Here is a 26,604-nt window from a genome sequence, read left to right on the forward strand (position 1 = left end):
AATAACAATTGGACTGGAACCTTGCCAGCATCCCTCTCACGGGGTCTGAACCAGACACTTTTGATGGAAGAAACATACAGAAGCAAAAAATCATTTTATTATGTTCTTCCAAAGTCTATTAGTGCTTTAGTGGGCTTTTTCATACTGCTTTTCTAGTAGGAGAAAGAAAATTATTACTCTCTGGAGTTATTCAGCATTGTGGTTTTTGATGGGAAATAGGGGAGGTTAAAATATCATTCTTAGTCTGGAACCTGCACAGACATCTGTGTTTGTACATGCTTGTGTCCCTTCAAATTGTTTCTGTCTGCCTCTAAAAATACTGCCATGTGCTCTGTTTGTCTTGCAGAAATGAAATTTTCTCTAATGTCCAACATCATGAAAAATTTGATTAAATATCTTAGGATGGATTTGTCTTTCAAATGTTTGCTATTATTTTAGATTATAATGACTTGTAACATCAGGCAGAGACATCACCTTCATTGTTTGTCTCTCCTTTTCCCCCTTCTTTCCACTTCCACGTCTCTCCCTTCTATTCTGCTTCCATTTCTACTGTGGTATGATAAACATATCCATGCTCATTATTGGAACTCTGATATGAACAAGTGAGTATAAATTTCCCTTTGGCTGAGATTTTGGGTTGATTAACTTAGTCATAAAGGAAGAAGGCCAAATTGCCCTCTACATTTCCTGGATGGCTGATGGGAGTGCAGTCATTATTGCCTTGTAATTATACTGCAGAAGAACATATTTTGTACTTCCTATATGATCCTGCATTGACAGAATCAGGACTGTGCTCTTCTTATCCTGTTTATGCTCATATCACTCACATTTTCTCAACAACAAAAAGAACAAAAAACAAAACAAAACAAAAAAAAATCACAAGGCTGTCTTGGTCAGTGCAGCTGACTGCAGAGATGCATGCATTTTGAAGAAAAAAATGTCAGTATTGTGAATAAAATTAACCAGGAGATAACTTTCCTTGGCCAAATGTGGTTCAAAGTTGGCATCGGAAAGTGGCCCAGGGTTTCAAGACTCTGCAGTGTTAAAATTCCCTCTAAATCCAGTCTGCTGGTTAGCATTCCTGCCTCTCATACAAGTTCCACTCCTGACTTTTTCTCAGGGCAAATTTGGCAACTTTAATTTGCGGTGCTGAGCTGTAATAAATGTGTTCTGCAGCTTTCACTGAGCGCTGATTGCTGTGCTGCTGCTCCCAGTGAGATCACCTCTGAAATATTTGGGAGTATCAGCTGGTGTTCTACATTTCCTTGCAGGCTTTTACCTTGGGCTATGCTGTTCTCTACAGATGTTAGCCCTTGGACATGTTAGATTAAAAACATCAAGTGAAAAACGTGAGGAGCTTGGGATTTAAGTGCTGATAATTCAGGAATCAGTAGGATGGTGAGGATAGCTGTGTTATTGCAGCTGTGGGTTCCCAAAGCTGATAAAGTACACACACACTGAGTTTTCCTAGGGAGTTCATCATTTTGCAAAGCTTTCCTAATGGATTAGATCTGAAACCTGGACTGGGGGAATCTAGGATGTTAACAAGTCTCCCAGTTTTATACCTGATTCATGCTCTTGCTTGGGCCAATGTAGAGTTTCACAGAATTGTGGAATGGTTTGGACTGGAAGGGACCTCAAAGATAATCTTGTTCCACCCCCTGCTGTGGGTCAGGGACACCTTCCACTGTCCCAGGTTGCTCCAAGCCCCTTCCAACCTGGCCTTGGACACTTCCAGGGATGGGGCAGCCACAGCTTCTCTGGGCAACCTGTGCCAAACCAGGGTCTCACCACCCTCACAGGGGAGAATTTCTTCTTCACATCTAAACTAAACCCACTGTCTTACAGTTTGAATCCATTCCCTCTTGTCCTGTCACTACTTGCCCTCAGAAAAAGTCCCTCTCCAGCTTTCTTGTAGATCATCTTTAGATTTTGGAAGATTGATGTTTAATTTTTTTTTTTGTTTGTTTTAAGTATTTGTCATTCCTGCATTCTAGTACGTAAAGGAAATGTTAAGGCTTTTGCCACCTTCCTTTTTACTTCCCAGGAAACCCTGTCATCCTCCTGAAACTTTGAGGATTGCATCAGGAAAATTTAATGGATGTTACTTTTAAATATCTGCTGGAATGCATTTGCAAGCCTGTGTGTCTACAGATGTACACTCTCACCCTGTGAATTATTTCTTCTCTATAAATACACCTGCATTCGTAAGTAGTGTGACAGTGTGTGCCTCCTTATATACATGTGTGCATCCCTATTTCTGAAATTGAATATAAAGTCAGGATTCTCCTCTAAAAAAATAAGGTTCTTCTGAAAGTTTTGTAATTTGCCAAGGGATATGGAGGCTTAGCTGCTAATTGCCTCAAAAAGTTAATGGTCTGTGTTTGTGGGACCCTCAGTTTTTGGACCTTTTGAAATTATTGCAGCATAAAGAAAATTACCAGTGTTTTTAGAAGCTTATGTGTGTTAAAAGCATTCTGTAAAGTTGCATTAAGTAGATTATTACACTTTTAAATATGATTTCTGCCCTTTTTAAAAATTTTTATTTCATCCCTTGAATTCAAGAAGCCTTTCTTTTGACTCAGCAGTTGGTAACATTTAATTTTGTGTCATTAAATGTCTTTGGAGATGTGTTGACATTCCTGCTTTTCAGAATAGCATTTTTACTTCCTGTCATCAGCCTGTGTGTTATAAAGCACCATATTAACCTTTCTAGCACATTTAGGTGTTATACAAAAGACAATTTTTATGGAGTACTGTGATACTCATTAAAAAAAGTAGTGCATATTGTGTGAAAGAATTGTCTGAACACTAAAATTCAATCAAGCCAGCCATGGGTGCATATATCAATAGCTTCAGGGTACAGCACATAATTTTAAGAAACTCTAGTTTGCCTTCAGGAAACACCCCCAGACCCAGACTCTGAACTGAATAGACAGTGTTTGCTGCCCTCGACTTCTCTCAGTTTTGTAAAGGTTTTGTGTTGGGTTGAAAGGGACAGCAAACACCTAAAGGAAGTGACGGGAGAGAAGAAAAAAGTTCACGTGCAAGACTTCTCACCAAACACTTATTCATGACAGATGGCTCTGATGTGTGAGGAGTCAGAAACAGCAAGGGAACAGGTTTAACTGAGGGCAACAAAATGTCATGGACTTGGTAACCACAGAATATTCATTTGTTACAGGGCTTTGTGTGTTTTCACAGCTATTTAAAAGTACCAGAAATTGTAAAAGTGTATTCAATCTCTGCTTACTCCAAACAAGTTACATAGTGTGAGTACAGACCTTACTGTGAGGAATTGTTCCAGCTTTATGGGAGTGTGTGCTGAGGTGATGGAAGGCACCTGGAGCTGGTGTATCCGCACAAAGCTTTAAAGACTGAAGTGTTTAAGTGCTGAAATCCTAGGTCAGGTCTCCAAAGCAGTGGCAGTGCAGCACTTTTCGTGCTGCTTTCAGCTGCAGACTCTTGGAGCAGAGGTGATGAGTTCAGATCCTGAGGCACTGGGAGCAAGCTCCACTGCTCCAGGTATCAGAGCAGATTTGGCTGGCAGCAAGTCAGATGGAAATTGATGATGGAAATTCAGAGGAGACTTAGCCTGTTGTTGTCTTTCACTCTTTATATGAGGTTTTTTAAAGTTCCTGCATTCTTAATTTGTGGCAGCCAGCTGAGAATGCTAATGACACTATCTGATGGTGATCAGTGACTTTTTCCACGTGTCCTTCTAATCATAACCTTAAAGTGATTCATAAACTCCAAACACTACACTGGCTTTTAGTTCACCAGGCAGTTAATTGTCTAATACATCTGGAGAATAAAAATCCAGCAATCAACCTTTATTCCTGTAATTGTATGACAAAAACAAAGTTAGTGACAAGGGGGAAAGAGACTAGTAAAGGCACAGTGTTTGCTAGGCTAGAAAAATAATTAGCAGGATTTATTTTAAACTGAAAGCATAGAGCAATATTTGGGAAACAATATGCAAAGTAGATGAATAAAGGATAAATGTGATTTTTAAAATGGATGTTCACAAGTTTTGACAAGCGAATGGTTCTGAATTCTGGTTCTTTATTCATGTCATATTGAGATGAGGTCAATCTCAAGGTGAATCCAGGCTGGATGGTGCTCTGACCAACCTGCTCTAGTAAAAACCTGCCTGTGGCAGGGGGGTTGGAACTGGATGATCTTTAAGATCCCTTCCAACCCAAGCCATTCCATGATTCTCTGATAATCTAATTCTTACATTGAAACTGTAAGCTTACATTTTAATTTCTGTTCAGTAAGCAGAACTAGAACTTTCTGTCCAAATTCTGGTGGTTATGGTCAGGAAGAAGCCTGACATAATGCACAACCATTATGTTTATTGACATCAAATACTATTCTTTGTGTCACCTAGCAGTCAAAGTCATCCTATTAAGTTGTTTTCAGTCCAAGAAAGCAACTTACTCTGGATTATTTCTGTTTCTAATCAGTGAAGGTCACAGGCCCCTAACTCTACTTTAGTCCTATTTCTTGATGCTGCTATGTGGTTCAGAGGCATCTGCCTGCTCCTGTTTTCTGTGGGATATAATCTATCTTGTCTGAAGACATATCTACAGTCACATCCTGCAGCTGAGGAGAGATTTTGCCAGGCTGCCACAGATGCTGGAGGGAGCAGCTCACTGAGAAACTCAGAATATAAAAAAATCCTTTATGGCATACAGAAGTGGGCTCTGGATTTTGTAATAATAGGTGTGACTGCAGGCTGCACACTAAGCTTTATTTTCAGGTCCCAGGTGGTTCTGAAAGCAAATGTCAGAGCCTTATTAAATGAGTTAACATTATTGTTTGGCAGAAAAAGTCAAGTGGATTTTTTTTGTTTGTTAGGGGTGTTTTAAAGAATTTTTTTTTTTTCCCCTGTGTGATTTTGCTTCTCAATCTGAACAGGTTGGCTTCTTTGTGGAGATTTTGCCCTCATTCTGTCTCAGCCTTTGTCCTGGTTGCAAGAGGAAAATGCAGTAATAGGTGTCACGGTTTTGGTGTGATGCAGCTTAAGAGAAGCTGTCTCGGAGACTGCTCTGAAGAGTCTGTGAAATGATCCTTGTCTGTGCACACACTTCGTGGTGCTGTGTCTGAACCAAAGCTTGCAATCTGGGGAGCATCCCTCCCTTTTCTGCTCAGATTGGTTCATTTTTAGGAAATACTGGGCAGTACCAAGACAATTGTAAATGCTCTTGGAGCCTTAGTCACATTGGGGTATCTCACATGGTAAATCCCTCCCCACGTCCTGCCTGGTTTATGGAACAGAATGCTGTGGATCTTCTTTCTGCTGAGCATGCTGCATGTGGCTGCCTGCAGGAAAATAGGCTGGTTGGCTTGGTTTTTAAGAGAAGAGGGAGGAGAATGAGGGAGCTTTGTGATGGTGTTACAATGAATTCATGAAAAAAACTTCATTTTTCGAGAAACATACAAATATCAGATATAAATCTGCAGATAGAAAATGGGGCTGAGAAAAGCCAATGAGTGAAGGCACTGTAATAAGGAATACAGTCTGGGAAAAGTAATTTTGCAGTAAAATACTGTTGGTTTATTGTATATCCATGCTGTCACTATATTGGTGAATTGCTGCCCTCAGAATTGCTTGATTGAGACAAAGTCAGTGTTGGACACTAGACATTTGTAAAGTGGAGAGAAAAGATGGGATATAATAATCCATATTCATGGCCATGAATATTTATGGCAGTGAATTTTGTCATTTGTAAGACAGAAGTATCTGTGCAGCATAGCTTTCATTGCTGAATGACGGATTTGATAGATTTCAATGGCTTGTTCTGGACATGCTTGACAGGTTGGGTCTTTTTTGATTCATCAGTAAATACTGAAAAATTAAAAATTTGCAATTTTTCTCCTAGAACATCAGATCATATTGAGGTTTCAGATACAAGTTAATCCACTCTCATGCAGTGAACCAGTAGTCAGATTGTTGCTTTTAAACATCTGGGATACCTAGTGCTCTTTGCTGTTGCAAATCCCTGATTTTTAGCTAAAAGGGGGGGTTTCATGGCTCCTTTCACCTACCTTTCCATGACTAAAAACTTGTATTTTTATATTGGTATGTATAAACATATAGCACTAAAGAACAATGAAACACTTTTATCAGATGTGGAGGACAAAAACACAGTGAAAACTGGAAAATGTGGTTGTATTTCAGTGCTAAAAGCAGTGAAAATGGAAATCCTCATGTTCCTTCAATCTCATTCCAAAGTCATTCCAAATTATGCAAAACCACTGATATTTAACTTCAATTATAAATAGAAATATTTTCTATTTATTGAAAGATGAAAAATCCTCCATTTTTAATGAAGAATTGCAATAAACATTGTCTTCATCTTATCTTGAAGTTGCTTAAAAGAACTGGAGAGAAGTTTCCTCTTTATTTTTCTTTCTCCCCTTTAGATTTGTTGTTTCTTGTCTTCCTTAGCAGCTCCATGGTTTTTTGTTTTCTTGTGAATATCAGCACCTAACTAAAACCTAACTTGCTGTAAGACAAACCCAAGATTCCTAATTATTCCTAATTATTAAATTACTTCAGATTCAGATGCAAATTTGACCCAACATACTGTAAATAGTATGGTTAATTTGTATGTAAATCTGTCTTGTATGTGAATTTGAGTCTTAACAAATTTGTTTGAGGAACACTTAATGTTTTTAGTTTATGCATGCTGTAAAGCAGAAGGAAGGAAGCAAATCTTATAAAAGATGATGCAGGTATTTTGCCTTTATTTTCTTGCATGATTTTAGCCTGTGGCCTAAAGGAGTTTACTGTTTCTGGAGGCATTTTTCTCCTGGCAGATTACAGGATGTGTTAAACAAGAGCAGAACAGCTGAGGAGGAATTGAAGTGCCCAGAGTTTAAACCTGATAAAGGATGGAATATGCCTATTGTGAAATTAAACTTACTTTGTATTTGTCTTTAACAAGCACTGTTTATGTGTGTTTAATTAGGTAAGTTAATGACTTAGACTTCCTGATATTTAGGGTATAGAGATAATAGTTGATAACAATTAATTTCCTAACTCCTCCCTAGTGCCAAACAATTAATCTTCAAAGGCTTCAATGGTTTATCAAATTTGGTGATAGGAACTTGGAATATAAGCCTCAAAATTTGAACACTGTAAATTTATTAATTTGTTTAATCTGGGAAGAGTGGTTTTTCAGGGAAAAAAGCATAAAGAATACCATGTTTGGATGATTAAGTCCAGGTAAGTGAACATGCCCCCAGGACATGAGGAGTAATGTTAACATGGTAGCTTAAATCCTCTGGGGGAGCTGTGTTGCACCAGTTTGTTCCTGAATTAAATCCTTAGGCTGCACCTCTAAGTTTCTTACCCAACTGATGAGCAGCAAACATGAGAAAGCAAATCCTCTGCTGCACAGACACTTTGAATAATGGACTGTGTTGTATAATGTGCCAGATAGGCTTAAACAGATGCTGAACTGGACTGAAACTGTGGGCAAAGGTGGGCTCTGGTGTCCAGCTAACCCAGCACCTTCCAGAGGAGCTGGAAACCAGTTCAGAGTAGAAACCTGAGTGAATAATAGTCCAGGGAAATCAACAGCTGCCTAGGCTGCTCTCCCAATAAACCTGTCATACTAATGCTCTGCTGTTTTGGTGTAAACATTGCTTCATCCCTAGCCTTACCTTTCCAGTCCGTGTCCATCAGGGGAGAGGTGCATTTTGGAGATCCCTGCCTTCCTGACAGCCCACACATGACAAATTTGGCAGTGTTTTTCAGCTTGGTTTTGCTTGTTTTTCATACTTACTTGTGTAAAGTCATTTACGTGCCCGGCATCAGGCAGCTCCATCCACAGAGTGCTCTTGCCTGGTCTGAGCATCCTCAATACCAAGTGGAAATTTATGAGAAATTTGTAGCTTTTGAAATTTTTAATTCACTAAGAAAATCATTAAGTGCTCTGAATTCTCTACTCAGAATTAGTTAAATAAAATGATGCGAAGAGGTGTCCTGTCATTTTCCACATTCAGAAATGGAACAATATATTATACCTCATTCTGCCAGTCTTTTCATGTAAGAAATATAAGATAGTAATGAAAATATATCGAAAGACTGAAAATAGTATTTCAATCAAAGACTATGAAATATTAATTTACTTTTTTGTCAGGAATAGAATCCTCTGTGAATAGTTCGATTCTTCTTGGATTTCTCTCAGTATCAGGCTAGAAATTGGTGTTGCATCTTATTTTCCTTTCCCATAGTTTAGTATGACATAATAAATGTTTTTGTATAGTTCACTTTGATTGCACACAAATCCAGTGTGTGGATTTTGTCCTTTTGCTCAGTGAGGGACTTCACTGGACAGCATAACTCTCTCCTTGTGTGCTGTTTTTAATACTTGTCTCATTGTTCTAAATGGGTTATTTTTATTAAATCACTTCTTTATCACTTTTCCTAAATGAAATCTACATCCCCCTGAAGTAACTTGGTGTCTTAGAATGTACTGAGCTGGAAAGGAGCCACATGGATCATGAGAGTCCAGCTCCTCCAGAGCTCAAGAAGCATTTAGAAAAAGCTCTGAGGCACAGGGTGGGATTGCTGGGATGTCCTGCACAGGGTCTGTGACTACTTTTACCATCTTTTTAGCCTTATCTTGCACTTAACTTTATTTGGAGTTGAAATGAGTTTATTTATTTTTTTTTAAAGTCGTATATTTGACCTGAAAAGCCTGGCTTTGGTGCTTAGAAAAGTGTTGGGAAAAAGGTTTTGTTTTTAAAGATTTCGGGAGATCTGTGTTTTCTTTGCTTTGAACTGAGCAGACCCTCAGAATAATCTTGTCTCTCACCTCCCAACAACAACAGAAGAATGTATCCTCAATATTTTCTGGTCCCTTGAGGTATCTGCTATTACCAGGGTAATAGCCCTCCCTGCAGCACTAGAGTGCAAGGTCTGCACATCTCTGAGCTCAGCTGCCAAGTAGAGTTATATGTCCTCCAGTGCAGAAATTGAAGTTGAAATAAAGAATTAGATTGTCTCAGACAAGAGTGCAATCAGTGGTGAGAAACCGGGACTATAACTTTCTTAACATAGCTCTCATGATTTATGTTGGAAGGGAGGTGGATTTAAGAGAACATGCTGACATGCAGCACTGGTGTTTAGCAGTTTAGTTCAGGCGTGGGCTGATCCTCACTTTACAGTTTCCAACTTCTCTGAGCTGGTCTGTTCCACCACATGTCTGTCTTCTTCCTCCCAAGCACTACCACGAGCCTCTTGGTGACCACCCCTCCTGAGAACACCTCAGATGTACCAGCAGTAGTGTCATAGACTTAACAATGCTGTCAAAGTCCTTTATGAGAGGATTTCTTCAGGCTGCATATTGTTGATGATTCCTGCAGTTCAATACATATCATGCAGATACTTGTTTTTAAGATGCTCAGAGTCTCCATTGTCAAAAATAGACTCAAGGGAAGAAGGTATTGAGGGAGACAGGACAACCTGTCAGCAGCCTCTTAACATATCTGGTGGGAAGTTCTAATTTACCATCAAAGTGGCAGCGACTCACTTGGTGTGAAGTGCCAAGGAGACAGATGGCAATGTTGAAATACTCTCTGTTGTGCCTATCATCAGGTCTAGTAAAAAGAAAACTCAGGAGTAACAACATGTTGGAGAAGAGTAAATAATACTTGCTACCACTTTTTTATAGGGAGTGAGGTTGTTTGTTGCAAGCTGCTGATGTAAAGCTGATCTGGGTTCTTTAATATGGATGGAGAAGAAATATTAGGTAGAAAGACAGGTTTATATTAATGTCTTACTACCTTGGAGCAGATAAATTGAAATTTCATTCCTGTGGAAAAATATTAGCTTTAATGTTTAAGTTCAGTGGCAGCAAGGAGGGAAGTAAGAGCCAGAGTGCTAGTGGGGATGAATTTGCTTTGGCATTTGGGTGCCTGCCTCTCTGGCTTTGCCTTTTGTCACGTCTGGCTGATGCTCTGCTTGTACTGTTATATTGGGCTCTAGAGGCAGCAGCCCCTGGTTTATCCCAAGAGGCTTTATAAAAGTAACATGGACACATGTGAAGTGTTAATTGCTCTATCACCCTTATCTCAGTGGGAGGATGAGGCTTTGCTTGAGAGGAAATATTTGCTTAAGTTTTTCCCTTAGAGCAGGGACCTAAAAATAAGGATTGAGTTCTGTGCTATCCCTTCTGGCTCAGTCCATGGATCTGGGCATGTCCTTTTGAACCAATCTTTTTCAGTATGTGGAATAGTGGTGCAGTGGTACCAGGAGTAACAGCATCAACTGCAGTCATTTTTTCACTGCCCTGATGCACTTGGGTATTTATTTGTAGGTGGCATCAAGTTCCTAGAAGCTGCTATTTGGAGAACGTGGACACTCCTCTACTTCCTCCAGATCTTTTTCTAGCTGCTCAGTAGCAGCTTTCTGCTCTGAGTCTTAAAGGTTGATTTCTAACACAGAAGGAAGCAGAAAAGTAGGAATTAACTTGTAGTTTTATATAAGTAATTATATATTATATATATATAATATTATATATATTATTTCTTTCTTATTGTTGCAAGTTGTCTTAAAAAAAAAGTACTCTCAATCTTTGTAGGACTAGCTTCTCTCTGGATAGACAGGAAAAACAAGAATATTATAAGGTACTTGTAATGGTGTAATGAGCTTAAAAGGACACAGATCTTAAATAATTATATATATTAATGCTGATGTTTCTGGTGGCAAGCTGATTTGGTATCTGCATTTCTTTGTCTGGTTTCCAGTCAGGGCAGTGATTCCAGCTGGACTTTTGAAACCTGAAGGAAAAGGCCATGTTAGACCCAAAGACTGTCTTTTCCTCCCTGTCCTAATTTATTCCTGTGCAAAGATACAGAGAGCTACCACTATTTCATTTCAAGTGTTATTAGATCCCAAGCATATTCTTAATGTAACATATTGTATGACCTATTTTCCCTTCTTCCACAGAAGTATTTTTGCCTACACACATTCCAATAAAAATTTAATCTTGTCTTAGGCTGGGTTTTGGGAGGGAGCAAGAAACAGTCCATGAATGTATGCTTGACCCTTAGGAGGGATCTTTGGTTACATTTCCAGCTTCAGTAGATGTTAGGGCTTGGAATCTAAAGACTGTGGAGAATCTGACCTGTAACATATTCTGCAAATTAATTTTAGTCCTTCCTTATGGCTTCTTTTAGAGTTACTGAAGATCCACAGGTTGCCTTGTAGGCAGGAGAAAAGCTCCCCTTCCCTGTAAATGTGAAATGTAAAATGCTCCCTGAAAATGAATAGTTTATGGTGTTCCTGGCAAAACACATGCAGTCCCACAAGATTTCTTTGTTCTCTCCCATCCAAAACAGAAGGAAATGCAGTGGACAGATAAAAATGGGAGGCATATAGGATGGGTTAGGTTGCTTGAAATTAAAGGCTGGAAGGGGAAAACAAAAGTAAATAAGACAGACTTAAATTATACTTGAATAGCAAAGATTTATGGTTTTCCTTTAAGAAGTGCAGATGTACTAGTAATTCCTATCCCAAGGACATGTATTCCTTGTTAATGATACAAGGCAGATGAAGTGCAGCTAAATGCTTCCCTATTTAGTTTGGTATGTTTTCTATAACCAGGCAAGTAGGACAGAGATGTTCTGCATTGTAACAAGCACATCATTAAAATGACAGATGACCATAAAATTAAATCTTGCAGTTCCATGGGGTATTTTTGAATGTTAAGTGAAAGCATCTGCAACTGATTATTTTGTCATTATTAAGCTCAAGCAGTCCAGAACTTTGAGTTTTTAAATGCAAGTTCATCTCTTACATCGTGTATTTGAGATGAAGTAATTAAATAAAAAGATTCAATCTATTTTTAATAACATAGACTTATCTCACTGATTGATTGTGATTGCAGTCTGGGTTGAGATCTTCCTATGCATGTATTGTTTTAATCTAGAGGTCTCTCTGGCAGTCTCATGAGTTCAGTTTACATGGAAGTGTGTTATCACCTATTTTTTCATTTCTAAGCCTGTCTAAGAGCAGCAGATACAGAGGTACAGCAGAATGCATTTGGCCATTACATGTGGGACAGAAAGAAATATTGGGAGATGAGGAGACTGATCTAACACTGAATGAATCTTCCTGTAAACTTGCAAGTCTTCTATTTGCCAAGTGCCTGTAAATTGTGTGAACTGAGCAGCTCCCAGGATGGCATATTCCCTGAATTACATGTGTAAATGGAAAGTTAGAAGCCCTGCTCTCAGACTAGTTTGGTGCATGATAACTAGTGTCCAAACAAGAGTTTCTCTTGAAAGCCAGTTTTTATAAACAGCACTACCTGTACTGCCTCATCACATCTCCCAATGCCTGGCACACAGCAGGCACCCAAATTCACCTGGGTTTGTGAAGCAAGCCACAGGCAGGCTTCATTCTGGATCCATAACTGGTGACTTCCACATTTCTCTGTTCCTTGATTTTAACTAGTACTTACTGACTCTAATTGGAACCTAGAAGAGCCTGAAACAGAGTATTAAAGCCAAAATTTATTCAAGTCATGGGAATTGTGTATATGGAAACTTGAGTTTCCACTAAAGCTAAAATTTTGTAAATGTAACAGGCATTTAGAAAGCAGCTTGTTTTTTTTTTTTCCCCTCCTAATGGCCAATTGCATATAACAATAACATTAGTCAGCAGTAATGTCCTTGAGCATTTAATTTCTCTTTACCATTCTAAATGATACTCATCTAATGTGAACACAAGCCTGAAGATGTGTTTTCCACCTGAGAGGCTGTATTTTGTGTGGAAAATGTGCTACAGGGTATTTATTATACACTGCTAAAAATTTTAATATCTTGTCCTCTGTATACTACTCTGTATAATATAAATATATGTTTCTAGGAAGAAGAAGTCAAAAGTGATGGACCCAAGGAAATGGTAGGTCCGGAGAGCCATTCACTGCTCTAGTATTAATAGGATATTAAACTATTTCAGTTGACTGGGTAGAACTTGCAGTTAAAAAAGTCCAGGTTAATCATATTTTTTTCCTCTGAGTTAAATATAAAACAATTTTTCTTCCAAGTGGCTACAAAGGCAAAAAAAAAAGATGAACAAAAGAAACCATCAAACCCCTGGAGTGACAGTATAAAATAGGCAGTGCTTTCTGACCTGCTGACCATTTGCTGCTTTATTTACCAGGGCCTATTTGCTATTAAAAAAAATAAATCTAAAACAGATCAGCAAATTGTCCTGCAACCTCAGATAATCTGTACAACTGAAGGCTACAATTTTAGTATTTTACAGCCTTCTTAAAGACATTGTACCTGCAAAACCCACAGCTACAGCAATCAATTGATTGCTAAAAGTTATTATCCCCCTAGGATGCTTTCCTTTTCATATGCGCTAGAACATTAAATTTAAAAATTAGACCTGCTGTGAAACTAACAACAGTCTTCAACTGAAAAATGTCAATCCACTTCAAACAATTTCAAGAAGATCCTATTTTGCCCTTCACTTACCAAAAAAGAAAAGAAAAAAAAAATAAAATTGAGTCTGAAGGGGCTGTGCAGCGCATCCTCACCGGAGGCCAAATCCCGCCTGACTGGGGGTGATGGAGACCTTGAGCGTGGCCTTGCCCCTGTGCTGCTTTGCTGCAGCTCCTCAGGGAAGGCTGGAAGGTGACAGTGGGACATTCCCCAGCTCCTCTTGGGAAGGTGACTGGAGCTGAAGGACTTGGTGAAGAGAGCTCCCCACCGAGCATCTTCCTTTCCTCATCCTGCCCGACAGTTTACATCTTTGGTGGGACCGAGCTGCTGGGTTCTTCTCAGACCTTCTGCCAGCCAGCACAGGATCAAAAATCACCTGCTGTGTGTCAGAAAACCCTTAGTAACTCTTACAGGACGTCAGCACCTGTGCCCAGTGCTCTGGAAACTCTCTCAAAGAAGCTGCAAACGTTCAGGCTGCCTTAGAGGTGCAGCTCTCCAAGAGGGTGAAGAAACAAAGAACTTCACCTGGAATGTCTCTGAGCTGGAGGATGTGTTTTGGAGCAGTATAATGGAAAAGGCTAATTAATGAGGGATATTTGTGTGGGTCAGTGGAAAATCAAAAGGTGTTGCTTCAAATTTTGCTGTACCTTCTCCCAGGTTAGCAGAGGTGCAATAGATAGTAGAAGAAAGCTCATGATAAAAGCTTTTAAAGTTTGTATTTTGCCAAGCCTACTTTTGCATGGTATTTTCTTTTCCTTGCAGTGTTATGCCAGTTCTGATTTTGTGCCCTTTCATATTTCACAGTCATTTTATGAATTGCCCTCATCTGCTGCTTAGTTTCAATTGCAGTTGCCATTTTGGTGTCTTGCTAAGAGTTTCCAAATTGCTGTATCAGCTCTCAAAATACTGGACAATCACTAGTCTGATTGAAAAAGGAATTGGAGCATTATTCACCACATTATTTGGGAAAAGAGGAGCTCCACAGCGTGCATTGAGGCAGATCCAGCTCTGTCTCCTGCAGAAGCCACAGAGCTGCATTTTGTAAGACCATAATAGGTTGTTTATGCTCATTAACTTCAATATTTTGTGCCATTCAGAATAGATCCAAAATCGTTTGAGTTCAAAGTGGAACTGAGATAATTATTATTATTATCATCTATAAGAATTCGAATCAGATTTTCCTTACATTTGGAAGTGTGACTTAGTTCTGGTTGCTTCTCAGCAACATATAAAATTGGCCAAAATTAACTCAGAAACATGTTTAAAAGGAAAAAAAAAGGTCATGTTACAGGCAGTGTGTTAAATTCATCTCAATTATCTTCAGGCATCTACAAACTGAGGAAGATTTCAGCTCCATTTCACAAGCTCTCAGAGGCAAGTGCTGCCCTCCCATTTTAACCATCTCCAGTAAAAAGGGACCAGTGCAGACCACTGCTACCTTCTAATTTCTCATTAACTGCAGAGGAAGGCTCTGAAATGTGAAGGATGAAAACCTTGGCTGAAAACCCTGGTGTAGGAGCTTTCTAATAGGACAGCATTCACCTAGAGGAATATAAAAGTTCCCAGTAACTGTGAAAATCAAACGTGTTTGCAGTAGTAACCTTGCCAGACAGAAAACTGGTTTAGAAAGCAAGGCACATGCACAAAACTCGATATTTGCAGGATGCCAGGCTCTAGCAGTAAAGGGGGAAGCTGCCTTCCTTGGAAATGGGCTTCTTACGAGGTTTGTCATCTTTCCTGCTGACTGTCACTCCTAATTTCCACACTGAGCTGTATTCAATCAGACCATACAGCAAGTACATGGAAGTGTAACAGCTAAATCCTGTGAGAGTTTTCTGCATGGGAGCAGTGAAGGAGGAGAGGTTTAAATAGCAGCACTGTGGAAAAGGGAGATGTGAGGCAAAGTTTGCTATGAATATGGAAGGAACAGCTAGGTTGAAAATAGTTTTTCAAAATAAAACATTGCAAAAATTAAGAATGTTTGGAAATCATTAACAATAATTTTTTCAGAGTGAGCAGGTAATATATATATATATAGATATATATGTATTTTATTTTTAATATTTTTTTATTTTGTTTAATCTTTGATGCTAAGCTTAAGATAAATGATGTGTGGTATAGCACAGTTCTGTCAATGCTGCAGTCAATGTCAGCCCATTTTCATACTGGTCTCTTTGAATGATCAGTGTCACCTTGGCATTTAACTGAGATTCAGATTTTATTAATTCAGTTTTCATAGTATTTAGTTTGAAAAGTCCAAATAAATGAGAAATTGTTGTGTTTTTTTAACCAGCAGTGCAATTTATCAGCCGTGTTTGTGGAAGTTTATGAAGGCTCATGTCTCTCCGGATTGGAGAAAGCATTCTGTGGGTCTTAGGAGCTCAATTACTGTCATGTATTTCTTTCTGAGTCCCAGGTGATGCACACTATATTTGTGTGAGAAAAAAAGGGAAAAGCTCTTCAGGTTTGCTGCAGCTCATCATTTTGAGTGAGAGTTTTTTGTGATGATGTATGAAAGACATCTGTCATGTGCTGTTATTCATTGCTCATGGGTAATAACAGCAGCACTTTGTATATGTGTAACTGTTTTGATTTAAACTCTCCCAAGTGCTTTATATAATAGACAAATAAAAAAACCTGTCAAGACTTCTGTGACAGCACAATGTTCAGCCTCTAGAAATGGCCACATGCAGTTGCTGAAGTCTAACCTCTAATCCATTCCAGCTCAGCTGCTGCCCAAGCTGGTTCATGACAATTTTCAAACCTTTCTCTTTTATAGTAATTTTTTCTAATCTTCCCTTCAGCATTTTTAGCATCCTGTAGCAGTAAGTTCATGGTTTAACTACAGTCTGGGGGAACTCCTTCTCCTTTTTTTTCATCCTAAACTGGTCTAGTGCTAATGTCATTAGCTGGTGAGTGGTTCCTGTGTTAGAATAATGAGTAACTGCTCCCAGCCATCCATCCTCTCCACATTATTCATGTTTTTAAAACAATTTCTCCCTGATTAGAATTGTAATGGCTACACAGATATATGGGATTTACCATACCTTAAAGCCTTGTTCCATTTTTGTAATATATATAATAATACACATTTTCTATCCAGGGAAACCCTTAAGGCTGGATTTTCTTTATTTCAGCTGAGTAGTTTTCATTCTGCCTCTGCTAAGTAAGCTGCTGTTTACATGAGCACAAGCAGCAGGTAAAGTGGAAAGGAACAAGGTGTACATGTGGCTTTTATGCTTGTACAGACCCTCTCAAGATCAGGGAATAAAGAGCTACAAATAATTTACAGTTGAAAAGGCAAAAGTAAAAACATTTGCAATAAATACTAATTTTTAGCTTGATGTTCCTTTCATGTGAAAATAGCAGAACTGAAGGTATCTGCAAAATGGATTGAGTCCAGAACAGAAAGAAATCCTTCAAATACATCTGTGTAGCTCGGAGGCCAGATAGACTGTGCAGTTAAATAATGATTGGATTTCATTTATTTACAGGGGATAAACAAGTGTATTTATGGAATGTAATGAAAATCTTGCCTGTTTATGAATTAGTGTTGCTTGGGTTTTTTTTCATTTTTTGTTGTTTGTGGGTTTTTTGTCTTGTTTCGGTTTTTTTCTTCACATGATATGTGTAGGATCTGCCATCCAGAGTTAGGGTGATTTTCTTCTTTGCTGTTTTAAAAAACAGTTTCTCAAACTGTAAAGTAAGTCTTGTATTATGCAAAGAAATGACTATTGAAAAGGAAAATGCACCCTTAGGTAGCATTCAAAAAAGCAATATAATAAGAAAAAGTGTTTTTGCAACGCCTTGAAGGCCAAGTCTCTCTATATGTTAATAATAAATGCCCCAATTTCCCAGGCATACTATTTTTGTAATATAGTTTTCCAGCCTTAGGTTTTATCTAAATAAATTATGCTCACTATATGCTAAAATTGGAATAGTTTTGTAACATCATGATTGAATCTGTGATAATTTACAGCATGTCATAGCTTTTCTCTGGAGCATGAGAATCGCTTTATCTGTGGTTGTCTGTGGCCTAATGGGATTAACATTGTTTTTTCCAAGTGTGTGCCCTTGTGATCTTCACACAGTGTGGACTTTTGTGCTGTCAAAATGGTTATTCCAGCACTTTGGAATACCTGGCAAAAGCTTGGAGGGGCTGTGCTGGTAACAAGAGAGAGGAGCAGTGTTCTTTTCCTAATGTCCCAAGAATTTTTTTCCTACTGCACACTGGAATTCATCAATATCAGAATAATTCTTGTGCAGGTTCTATTCTTTTTGTTTGCAGGGAAAATTTGGAATTGGTGGCATGAAGCCACCTAGAGCACCATAGCACAGACCTTTTTGCAAGTCAGCAGAAGGACATTTGGATTCATTAATGCAGGTTGCCTTTGGAGCTGGTTTTGTACTCCCTTTTTCTTGGTCCTTTAATCCAGCTGAGCATGGGTGATGTTTCCTGCCCTGATTTAGCACACTGTGTTTAGCTGTTTTGTTATGAAAAAGCCAAAAATGTGTTAGTTGTTGCTTTCCTGGTGTTTTCATAACTTCTACAATACCATGATTTAAAAAAAAAAAAAAAATGAAATCCTGCCTGGCTCTTTCCCAGTTCTAAATGAAGCTGTTGTCCTGGTTCAGGACAGCAAATTTTGGGAGGAAAATCTGGGAGGAAAACAAGCATCATAAAATCACCCTTGGACAGCTATAGAAAATGAAAAAAAAAAGAACCAAGTAAATCTTGTAACAAGGAAAACAAGAAAGATGTAAAAGACATTCCCTTTTTAAAAATACCATGAGATAGAATCTCTCTGGCAGTATCAGAAATAATGAAGGTGATATGGAAAGGTGCAGTGTTTCCCATGGAGCAGTTGGTGAGAGGTACAAAATCCTAGCAGGAATTGCTAATGTGATAAATATTATTGGGTGGTGACCTGTTTTCAGCATTGTGTTTATGATATTCCTCCTCCTCATCTATCTTGCCTGGCTTGTCATATTAAAAATTGATAACTGAGGCTTTCCTGAACTTCTGTCTTCCCCAGACCCTCAATGTAGTGAGGCTGTTCTGTCTTTATCCCACCCTAATGAGAATTACTCATTTCAGAAAATCCACTGTAGAACTGGAAAAGAACTTTCCTTTGAAAGCAGCACCCAACTGGCCTCCTGTCCTGTGAAAACATTAATTTAGGGCAAAACCAAGATCCTGAAAAACAACATTAATCAATACATCAAAGAAGATGAAAAGAAGGAATTCTTTGTCTTTGTGCAAATGTTAAGTGCCTGCAATAAATAAAAAGTAATGAAATCCCTAATTTATATTACATTTGAACAGGTTGCTAATAATCTAGCCTAATGGGAAAATTCAAATGATTGAAAGGCTGAAAACATATTTAAGTGGGGAGGGAAGAAGAAGAGAAGTGGTGGCTTTAAATATGTGATATCTTTATGAAGTAACTCTCTGGAATGATTCACAGCTAGGTGATGTGGAAAATGGGGATCTAACTCACCATGTGCAGAAGGCCAGTTCCTCCTGTAAGGTTTAGGAAGAAAAATCACTATTATGGGAAACTTCAGTTTGTATGATGTTACTGGAATCATGCTGCCTTCTAACTATTGTTTGGGTTTCTTAAAAAAGAAAATTTTATATATATATATATATAATGTATATAAATTTAAATGATTAATCCCCTTCTATGAAATCAGATTTTTAGAGAGTTCTGTGATAGGCCTTGTTTTCACGGATAAAGACAAAATTAGTGGTGGTTGAAGTACCAAAGGGAGTAATTAACCAAAGTACAAAAGAACATGCATTAGCTGAACTGTGAGCTGCAAGAATGAATTTAGAGAATCTGTGTGATGTGCATAGATATGTCCATGTGCTCAGGGCACTGAAGGGGCTGCCTTTGAGAACAACTGGGGCACTTAAATAGAGAACTCACTGAAAGCAAGGTATAAAAACAATAAACCAAGGGTTAATTAATGTTAATAAGAATCAGAATCCAGGAATTGTAGAAAGCTACTGAGGAATGTGTGTGTGTGTAAACATACACATACACATGTATCCATAGTACACATGTATATGCATTATCTACATCAAATATAGTATATATGTATAGAAATATACCTCTAAATAAATCAATGGTGAGGTAGGATCAATGTTGTAAACTCTTCTCTTTTCATTTGTACCAGAATTTTATATACAAAATAATAATAATAATGTATATAGATAAAACAAATTAATTGTAACTTTAAAGTAATTAAAGTTATTAATCACTTAATTAGTAATAAAAATGGAAAGTGTTTGTATAATGCCATAGGAATGAAAAATAGAAGAGTCTGAGAAGATAATGCAGAAATGTCAGAACTTCTGGGTAAGTGTTGGTGTTCTGTACTTGGAAAAGGCAGCAGAAGAGCATGACAAGGTCTCATTACAATTTTAACTAAGGATTCTTAATAATGGATAGTAATACTGAGAATTTTGCAATCAACAGGTTTGAATTGAGAGTTTCTGAGAGTTAGAAAAAATCTGTTTGAATCATGCTTTTGAGTCAATTCTGTTGATTTTTTCTTTTGTTTTTGTAAAGTGTTGAGGAAGTTCCAGATGATGGGAAGAAATCTAGTGTTGTGCCAATTAAAGGGTAAATGGAAAGGCTCAGATAATTATAAGTCTATCAGCCTGACATTGATCTCAGGCAAAATAATGGAATGGTTTCTAAAGGACTCAATTAATAAAGAATTAAACAAGGGAAATATAGTTACTGCTAATCAGCCTGGGTTTATGGAAAACAGACCTTGTCAAATTTGCTTGGTATCATTTTTATGGTATTACAAATTTGGCTGACGTAATAAAATTCTGTAGGGCACTGACTGGACACAAAGTATTGATGAAAACCTGTAAAAGCCACGTGCTTATTTAGCAGTGCAGAAGGAAAATGGGTAAATTCAGAGCTTTCTGGTTAACAGCGTAGGAACTGGTTTTTTGTGTCCCTCATTGAAGGGTGGTGTAACTTGGAAACACAGGGGTTTATTTTGTGTTGAGCCAGACACTGTACTTAGCACTCAGCTCTGTCTCCCTGGAGCATGATGTATCCCACTATTCTTCTCAAAGTAATGAGCACAATCAATTACTGGTCAAAGTCTTTCTGGATCAGATGTTGAACTGTGAGCAGCGTGTTTGGATGCTGTCTGATAGCAAGATTGCAGGTCAGAAGCATAGGTGAGGACTAAAGGGATGTGAGGATGGTAGGTGACAACAAAATCATCTTTCTATTCTTTTCTCATTTTATGTTTCTCTTCAATTGACCAGCTGGGTCCTTTTGTAGATTTCTTTGAGGCTGCCTGTTAATATACATGTACAGCACCCAGCAGGGTCAAGTGCTCTGTGGTACTTCCTAGAAATGGGAACTGTGATGAATTGTCTTCTGGCAGCCTCTACTGTTAGAAAAAAAACTTCAGAAAGGCTAAAAGAGAACTATTTGTTGTTAGCCTGTATGGAGATAAAATTTAACAACTGTTTTTACAGAGTCCTACTACAATTTTTTCAGTCTCTTCTTAGATAAATCACTGGCTTTGCTTCCCAAGAGTTGGTTCATTAAAAGTAGATCAGAGTATTTTCTTTCATATTGGTTGTTTGTTAGAGCTTCCTGGAAACATTAATTTCTGTTCTTATGAGAATTCAGATCTTGAAGACAGAGCAGAGAACAGAAGGAAACATTCCAGATTTCTATCAGCTGTGACTGATGAAGAGATGCTGAGCAAAGCTGCAGGAAATTTCCATACATTTGTCTTGCCCATAGGTTTTATGGAAGTCTGACTGTATTCCTGGAGAACTTTCATGGCAGTGAGGAGAGGTTCTCCATTAGACAAATCACCTAAAGACCACTTCAGACAGCACATTTCTCATCGTGATGGCAGTTGGGTTTTATTAATACTTCATGCAGAAGTGGAGAACACAGGAATTTTTGAAGCTGGGTCAGCTCTTAATGAGCTGTAAATAGGGCTTATCTAAACACACTGTAGTTGCTTGAATAATGAATTTTGAATAATTGACTTCACTTCGTGTTTCTTTTAGGTTATTTTTTTCTTTTTTTCATTTATAAACAATTGACATGCAAATTCGTAAGTCTAAGTAAATAAACATTACATGGTAGAATTCATCTAGGGGAAATAATTTATCCTGAAGTCATTATTTTACAATATTCTGTGGGCAAATACATTTGTAAAAAATTCGTGCATGGAAAAGATCTGGATACCCCTGTGGAGATTCATGAAGTTTAAACCATTTTTATTATAACTTCATGAATTTCTTCCAGAACAAAGGAGCGAAAGAACTATGAAAAGGTGGTACACTTCTATTAAAAACATGGTAATTCTCTAGTTAAGATGAACAAAAATACATTAGATTTTAAATTTCTGCAAATTTTAACATTTAGGTGCTGCAGGAATTACTGTGAAAACTCCAACTTTAAATGTGTAGCTTGATACCATAGCTCATTTCTGTAGACACATTAATTATGTTTTTAGTCCCGATTTCTCTGAAAGGCTTTTGCTAGCAGGTTTTGAATCCATTTTAATAAGGTGTGCAAGGTGAGAAAAGTCTGAAGGTAATTTTGGATGTGAAAAGGTTTTTGTGTAATTTTTTATTAAAGGCAGGAGGTACAGAGGAGTGTGTTCCCTCGCCCATAAATAATGAGGGCTCCTCCTCTCCCCCACAAGTCACAACAATTAAGGGTTTTGTAAAATTGTTCAGATGCAGCAATGAATGAGCAGCCATTGAAACTGAAGGACATGACAGCTAAAACTGAGAGAAGAACTTGAAGTCGTGGGTAATTCAGTCTGACAGAATACCAGAATACCTCTGAGGCCAAGAGCACGATGAAAGAAAAATCAGCGTCTCTGCCTTTAGATCTGCAATTAGAGGAGATGGAATGTGAAAATGGGAGTAGCCTCCCCCCACCCCCACCATTTCTTTAAATAAATTTAAAAATAAAAGATGCAGATCGGAGGAAAAAGAAAATTTCTTAGAAAATGGTTATTTTTTTCCAGCATCTTTGATGAAATGGTTTTAATGACCTGGAAAAGATCTTTTAGTACTGGTGACCAGATGTTAAATGAAAGATATCGTTGGTCTGTCCTGATGTGTTTGTTCTTCTCTCCCTTAATTTAGTTGGGAGATAAGTAGAGAATTTTTAGAAAATGTATAAAACACACAGAATTTGCAATTACAATGAAGAAAAATTTGCATTTAACTTTGCAGTTTATGGTAATAAACTCGTCAATGCCAGTGTCGATTATTGACTTGTAAAGTAGATAAAATATATGTGCAGCTTTTAGAGTGCTACTAAAACCTTGGTCATGCAAAAAAAAGAAAAAAAAAATCTGTGAATGAATCTCCACATAAATAGACAGTTTAAAAATTCCAAGTTTTATGTAATTGGAATACCATGTTAATCTGGTCAAACCCAGGTGCAATCCTAAATGTAATACATATTTTTCTGGGTTTCACATATGGAAAATTTGCCAGCCCAACAGGGAGATAATTTTACAAGACAGTATGAATAAAAATAACCTATAGTTTTCCCAAAAACTGTTTCCAGAAATAAATATATCAGAGGTATTGGGATGTTCATGCAAAGAAAGGCATCAGCTTTTGTCAAAACAATGTAATGTTCTAAGTTGATTTAGTGATGGTTATAATCAGCAGTAAATTATAATCATGCTAAATGATCAGATTTGGTATGTGTAAGTGCAACACAGAGCAAAAGATACTGCAGGTGTTTGTAAAGTGAATAAAGTACTCTGATAGATTAAAAATGCAATGCTCAAAGTTTGAAGTGTAATTTTTTTCTCTCTCTTTTATTTTAGTATATTTTTAATAGCTGTCTGGATTTTTTATTTTATTTTTTTTTTTGAAAGAGACAAACCTGGCATTATAATTTGGGGATCTGTTTCAGTAGAGTGTAGTGATTATGTGTGTGTGGAAACTGTGGGAATAAGGGATCATACTGTTTTAGGAATCAAAATACAGAATTATGCTCTTAATGTTAGAGACATGGGAGAGAGGAGTTAGAAGCATTGCTGAAGGCAATTATCTAGAGACTTGCTAAACTTAGAGAGCTGTTCCTATTAAATATACTGACTCCCCAGGCAGGGGAATCACTCAGCTGAGGGAAGTTTCCTAGGTGTCTCTACATTAATACTGTTAAGAGGAAAGGCAGGGCAGCCCGGTCAGTTCGGGAGGCCAATGGGAACAGAACGAAGGGAGCGGAAAAGATACCTTCATTTTCTGTTTGTAGAGGATTGAAGACCTTTTTTCTTTCAACTTCTGCATGAGGGAAGGAAGAGAACTTTCCAAAAACACAAGATGAGACCCCCAGTGCTGAATAATGCTGCACTGTGGTGACTGGATGTGCAATGATCCTTATCCAAGGGCTCTTTTGCTTTTGTGTGCTGTCTCCTCTTCCTTCTGAGCAATGCCATCCTCTCTCTTGGTGTTCTCCTGCTCCCAGATTTTTTGATTTTTTGATTCTTCTTTTTGATTGTCTATTCCTATTTGCCTGTTCTCTCTTTTATTTCATTCTGCCTGAGCATTTGGAAACTAAATGGGTGTTTGCCATCTTAGTATCTCTCGTTTTATTGCTGCGTAGATTGCTTTGGTTTTGACTGATCTGGTTTCTCCCCCCTCTACTCTCACACGTCTGGAGGAAAGAAAGGGCTTCCCAGAGAGTTTCTGGGAGTGTTGCTTTGAGTTTTCTACACTGTAAATGGATGGAATGGGGTCTGCCTGAGCAGTGTTATTTTTATTCTGGTCCCAGCTGTGGTCTGTAGCTCTTAGGAGAGACTCTGCAGTGCCCACCTCAAAGGCATGTGCCCAGAGCAGACCTCCACAGCAATGCTGCTTTATAAAGGATCTTGTGAGTTGTGAGATAACTGCAGTTTCAAAGATGTAATGAAATAGGCTGCATTTGTTCTGTGGATAGGTTTTTCTTCCTGCAGAGTGCTGAAACCCTGAAAGCATAGCTGTTGGTCTAGGCCTGCCTTGTCTGCAAGTGTCTCATGTAAAACAGCTCAGCTAGGACTATGTATGAAAATACACATTATGGGTGAGCCTGTTCAAACCTTTAAGAAAAGTGACAGATGAAAAATTACACATTTCCTCTCTACTGTTTCCTGGCATTTAGATTTATTTGGCTGATGCTACTTGCCTTTATCCATGCTGTCCTAGTGCCTAGGAGCCAAAGAGGTTTGATTTGTGCTGGCAAAAACAGTATATGAAGAGTAGGTGAAGCAGAGGAAGGGAACACAGTCTTTAACTCCTCATCAGTGCAAGAGACTTCTGCTTTTTTTTTTTTTTTTTTCTAAAATATCACCTGCTTGTGCTACCTCAAACACAGTCTTTCCAAAGGGAGAAAATGTTATTCACAAACTTCAGAACTTAAATTAATTTATTAATGTTGATTCTGACTCATATTCTGGTTTAGCTAGTTTCAGTTCTATACACTTTTTGGAGTCAGCAAGCAACACTAAATAAATATGGGTGTGATTCAGTGAAATCACACTGGACAATGCTGGACAGCAGTTTAAACATCCTTTATGTTCTTTATGAAGATATTGAGGTTTTATTAAAAGAAAGCATGTTATGAAAGCATGCTAGAGGCTAGAAGGCAAGATTTGGTAAAAAAAAAGGTTTTTTTTTCTGCAAAGCATAAACACAGTGTAATCTAGGATTCATAAAATCCTTGGAATTTTACTTCAAAGTATAGTTAAGCCTTTGATGCAACTCTCACCTTAAAAGTTAGAAGCTGAAATTGTCATCTAGATTCTGTATCTGTATTTAAAATTACCTAATATGATTAGTTCCTTGGCATAGCATTATAATTGAAGTATTAAATAAACTGTATAAGTATGCTTCTTTTTATCCATACAGTTTCTTTGTGAGGCTGAGTTTTAAGGCCTGAAGTCTTAACAAATTAATCAGCTTTCCACAGCAAAGCAAACAAAATTTCCTCCCATGCATATTTTAAGTAATCCAGGCTTGTGGGGAATGGCTCAGTCTTTGGGGATGGTGGCTTCTTTTAATTTCTGTGTAATTCTAAATCCTTGAAACTGGAGATGAGGAGCAGAAGAAGAAACGTTGCAATGCACGGTGTTTTCCTCCCTCCTTTATTAGTCTGTGAAAAGGGAGTGCAAACAAGAGGCTTTTGTGCTGTGCTGCTCTGGAGTGGAACACTGGGGTATGGTTTGGAGATCTATCACCACACAGGTGAAAATAAATCCCTGTGAAAACTCTGTGGCCTTTGCTTCTCACTGATTGTTTTTGTATAGATAATTTCTTTAGCTCTGTTGTCCCCAACAGCTGGAGCTCAAGCTTCCACGACTCAGAGACATTTCCCTGTCCACAGTCAGATAAGCAAGGTTGTAGCCATGGAAGAAATTAATTGGTGAATCTATAACTTGTGATGTTTCCTTTCCTCTGTATGGTAATTTCTTTTACTGATACAGAGACAATTTTGATAAGACAGTGGCAACCAGATATGCTGAATGTGTTTGTCCATAGCTGCAAGAAGATGAACTGCACGCTACCTGCTAAGCAAGGCAATATACATTTCTTTGTGTAACCTTTTGAAATAATAATTATACCTGCAGCCTAGACTATTCTAGATTGTGCTGCTATTAGATTTCTTTCTGAATAAAGACCACTTATGCATGCCCTGTGGACCTGATCTTGAAGCCAGGTGAATGGTGGTTCTCCCATGTGCTGGTTTTGCATTAATTGACATTTGGTGAGGAAGGAAGAAGCCACCCACAAAGATGATTTTTTCTGGGAGGGGCTGCTAAGAGCTTCCTCTGTACCTAGCAAAAACCAGTGGCTTTGGCCACTGCAGGCAGAAGCCATTGTGACCATCTGCAGGCCTGGGTGAGATATTGACTATTTCACTGCACAGATGAGAGCTGCAGACCTCAATCCTCTCTTGAGTGAGAGAAAAAGACAGAGTGAAGACACATGAAGGAAAACATGAGGACATGAAAGAGTCAAGTCTCGGAAGGAGAATGAGGAGATACTGTGGTACTGAGCTGAAAGATCTTTTGGTAAGGCCATGGAGATGGACTATGATACACTGAAATATCCCCTTT

At 38.1% G+C, this 26,604-nt stretch overlaps 1 protein-coding gene across 1 annotated transcript in view; it reads left to right on the forward strand.

The window, feature by feature from the left end:
* The first annotated feature begins 2,068 nt into the window (after positions 1-2,068).
* Positions 2,069-26,604, forward strand: part of ZNF804A (zinc finger protein 804A) — an 88,477-nt gene continuing 63,941 nt past the window's right edge. Inside the window, exon 1 of the mRNA XM_033516154.1 lies at positions 2,069-2,207. Coding sequence (XP_033372045.1) covers positions 2,127-2,207 — 81 coding nt within the window. The 5' untranslated portion in view covers positions 2,069-2,126. The remainder of the gene's footprint in view (positions 2,208-26,604) is intronic.

Source organism: Parus major, chromosome 7 (assembly GCF_001522545.3).
Source record: "Parus major isolate Abel chromosome 7, Parus_major1.1, whole genome shotgun sequence".
Taxonomy (NCBI): Eukaryota; Metazoa; Chordata; class Aves; order Passeriformes; family Paridae; genus Parus; species Parus major.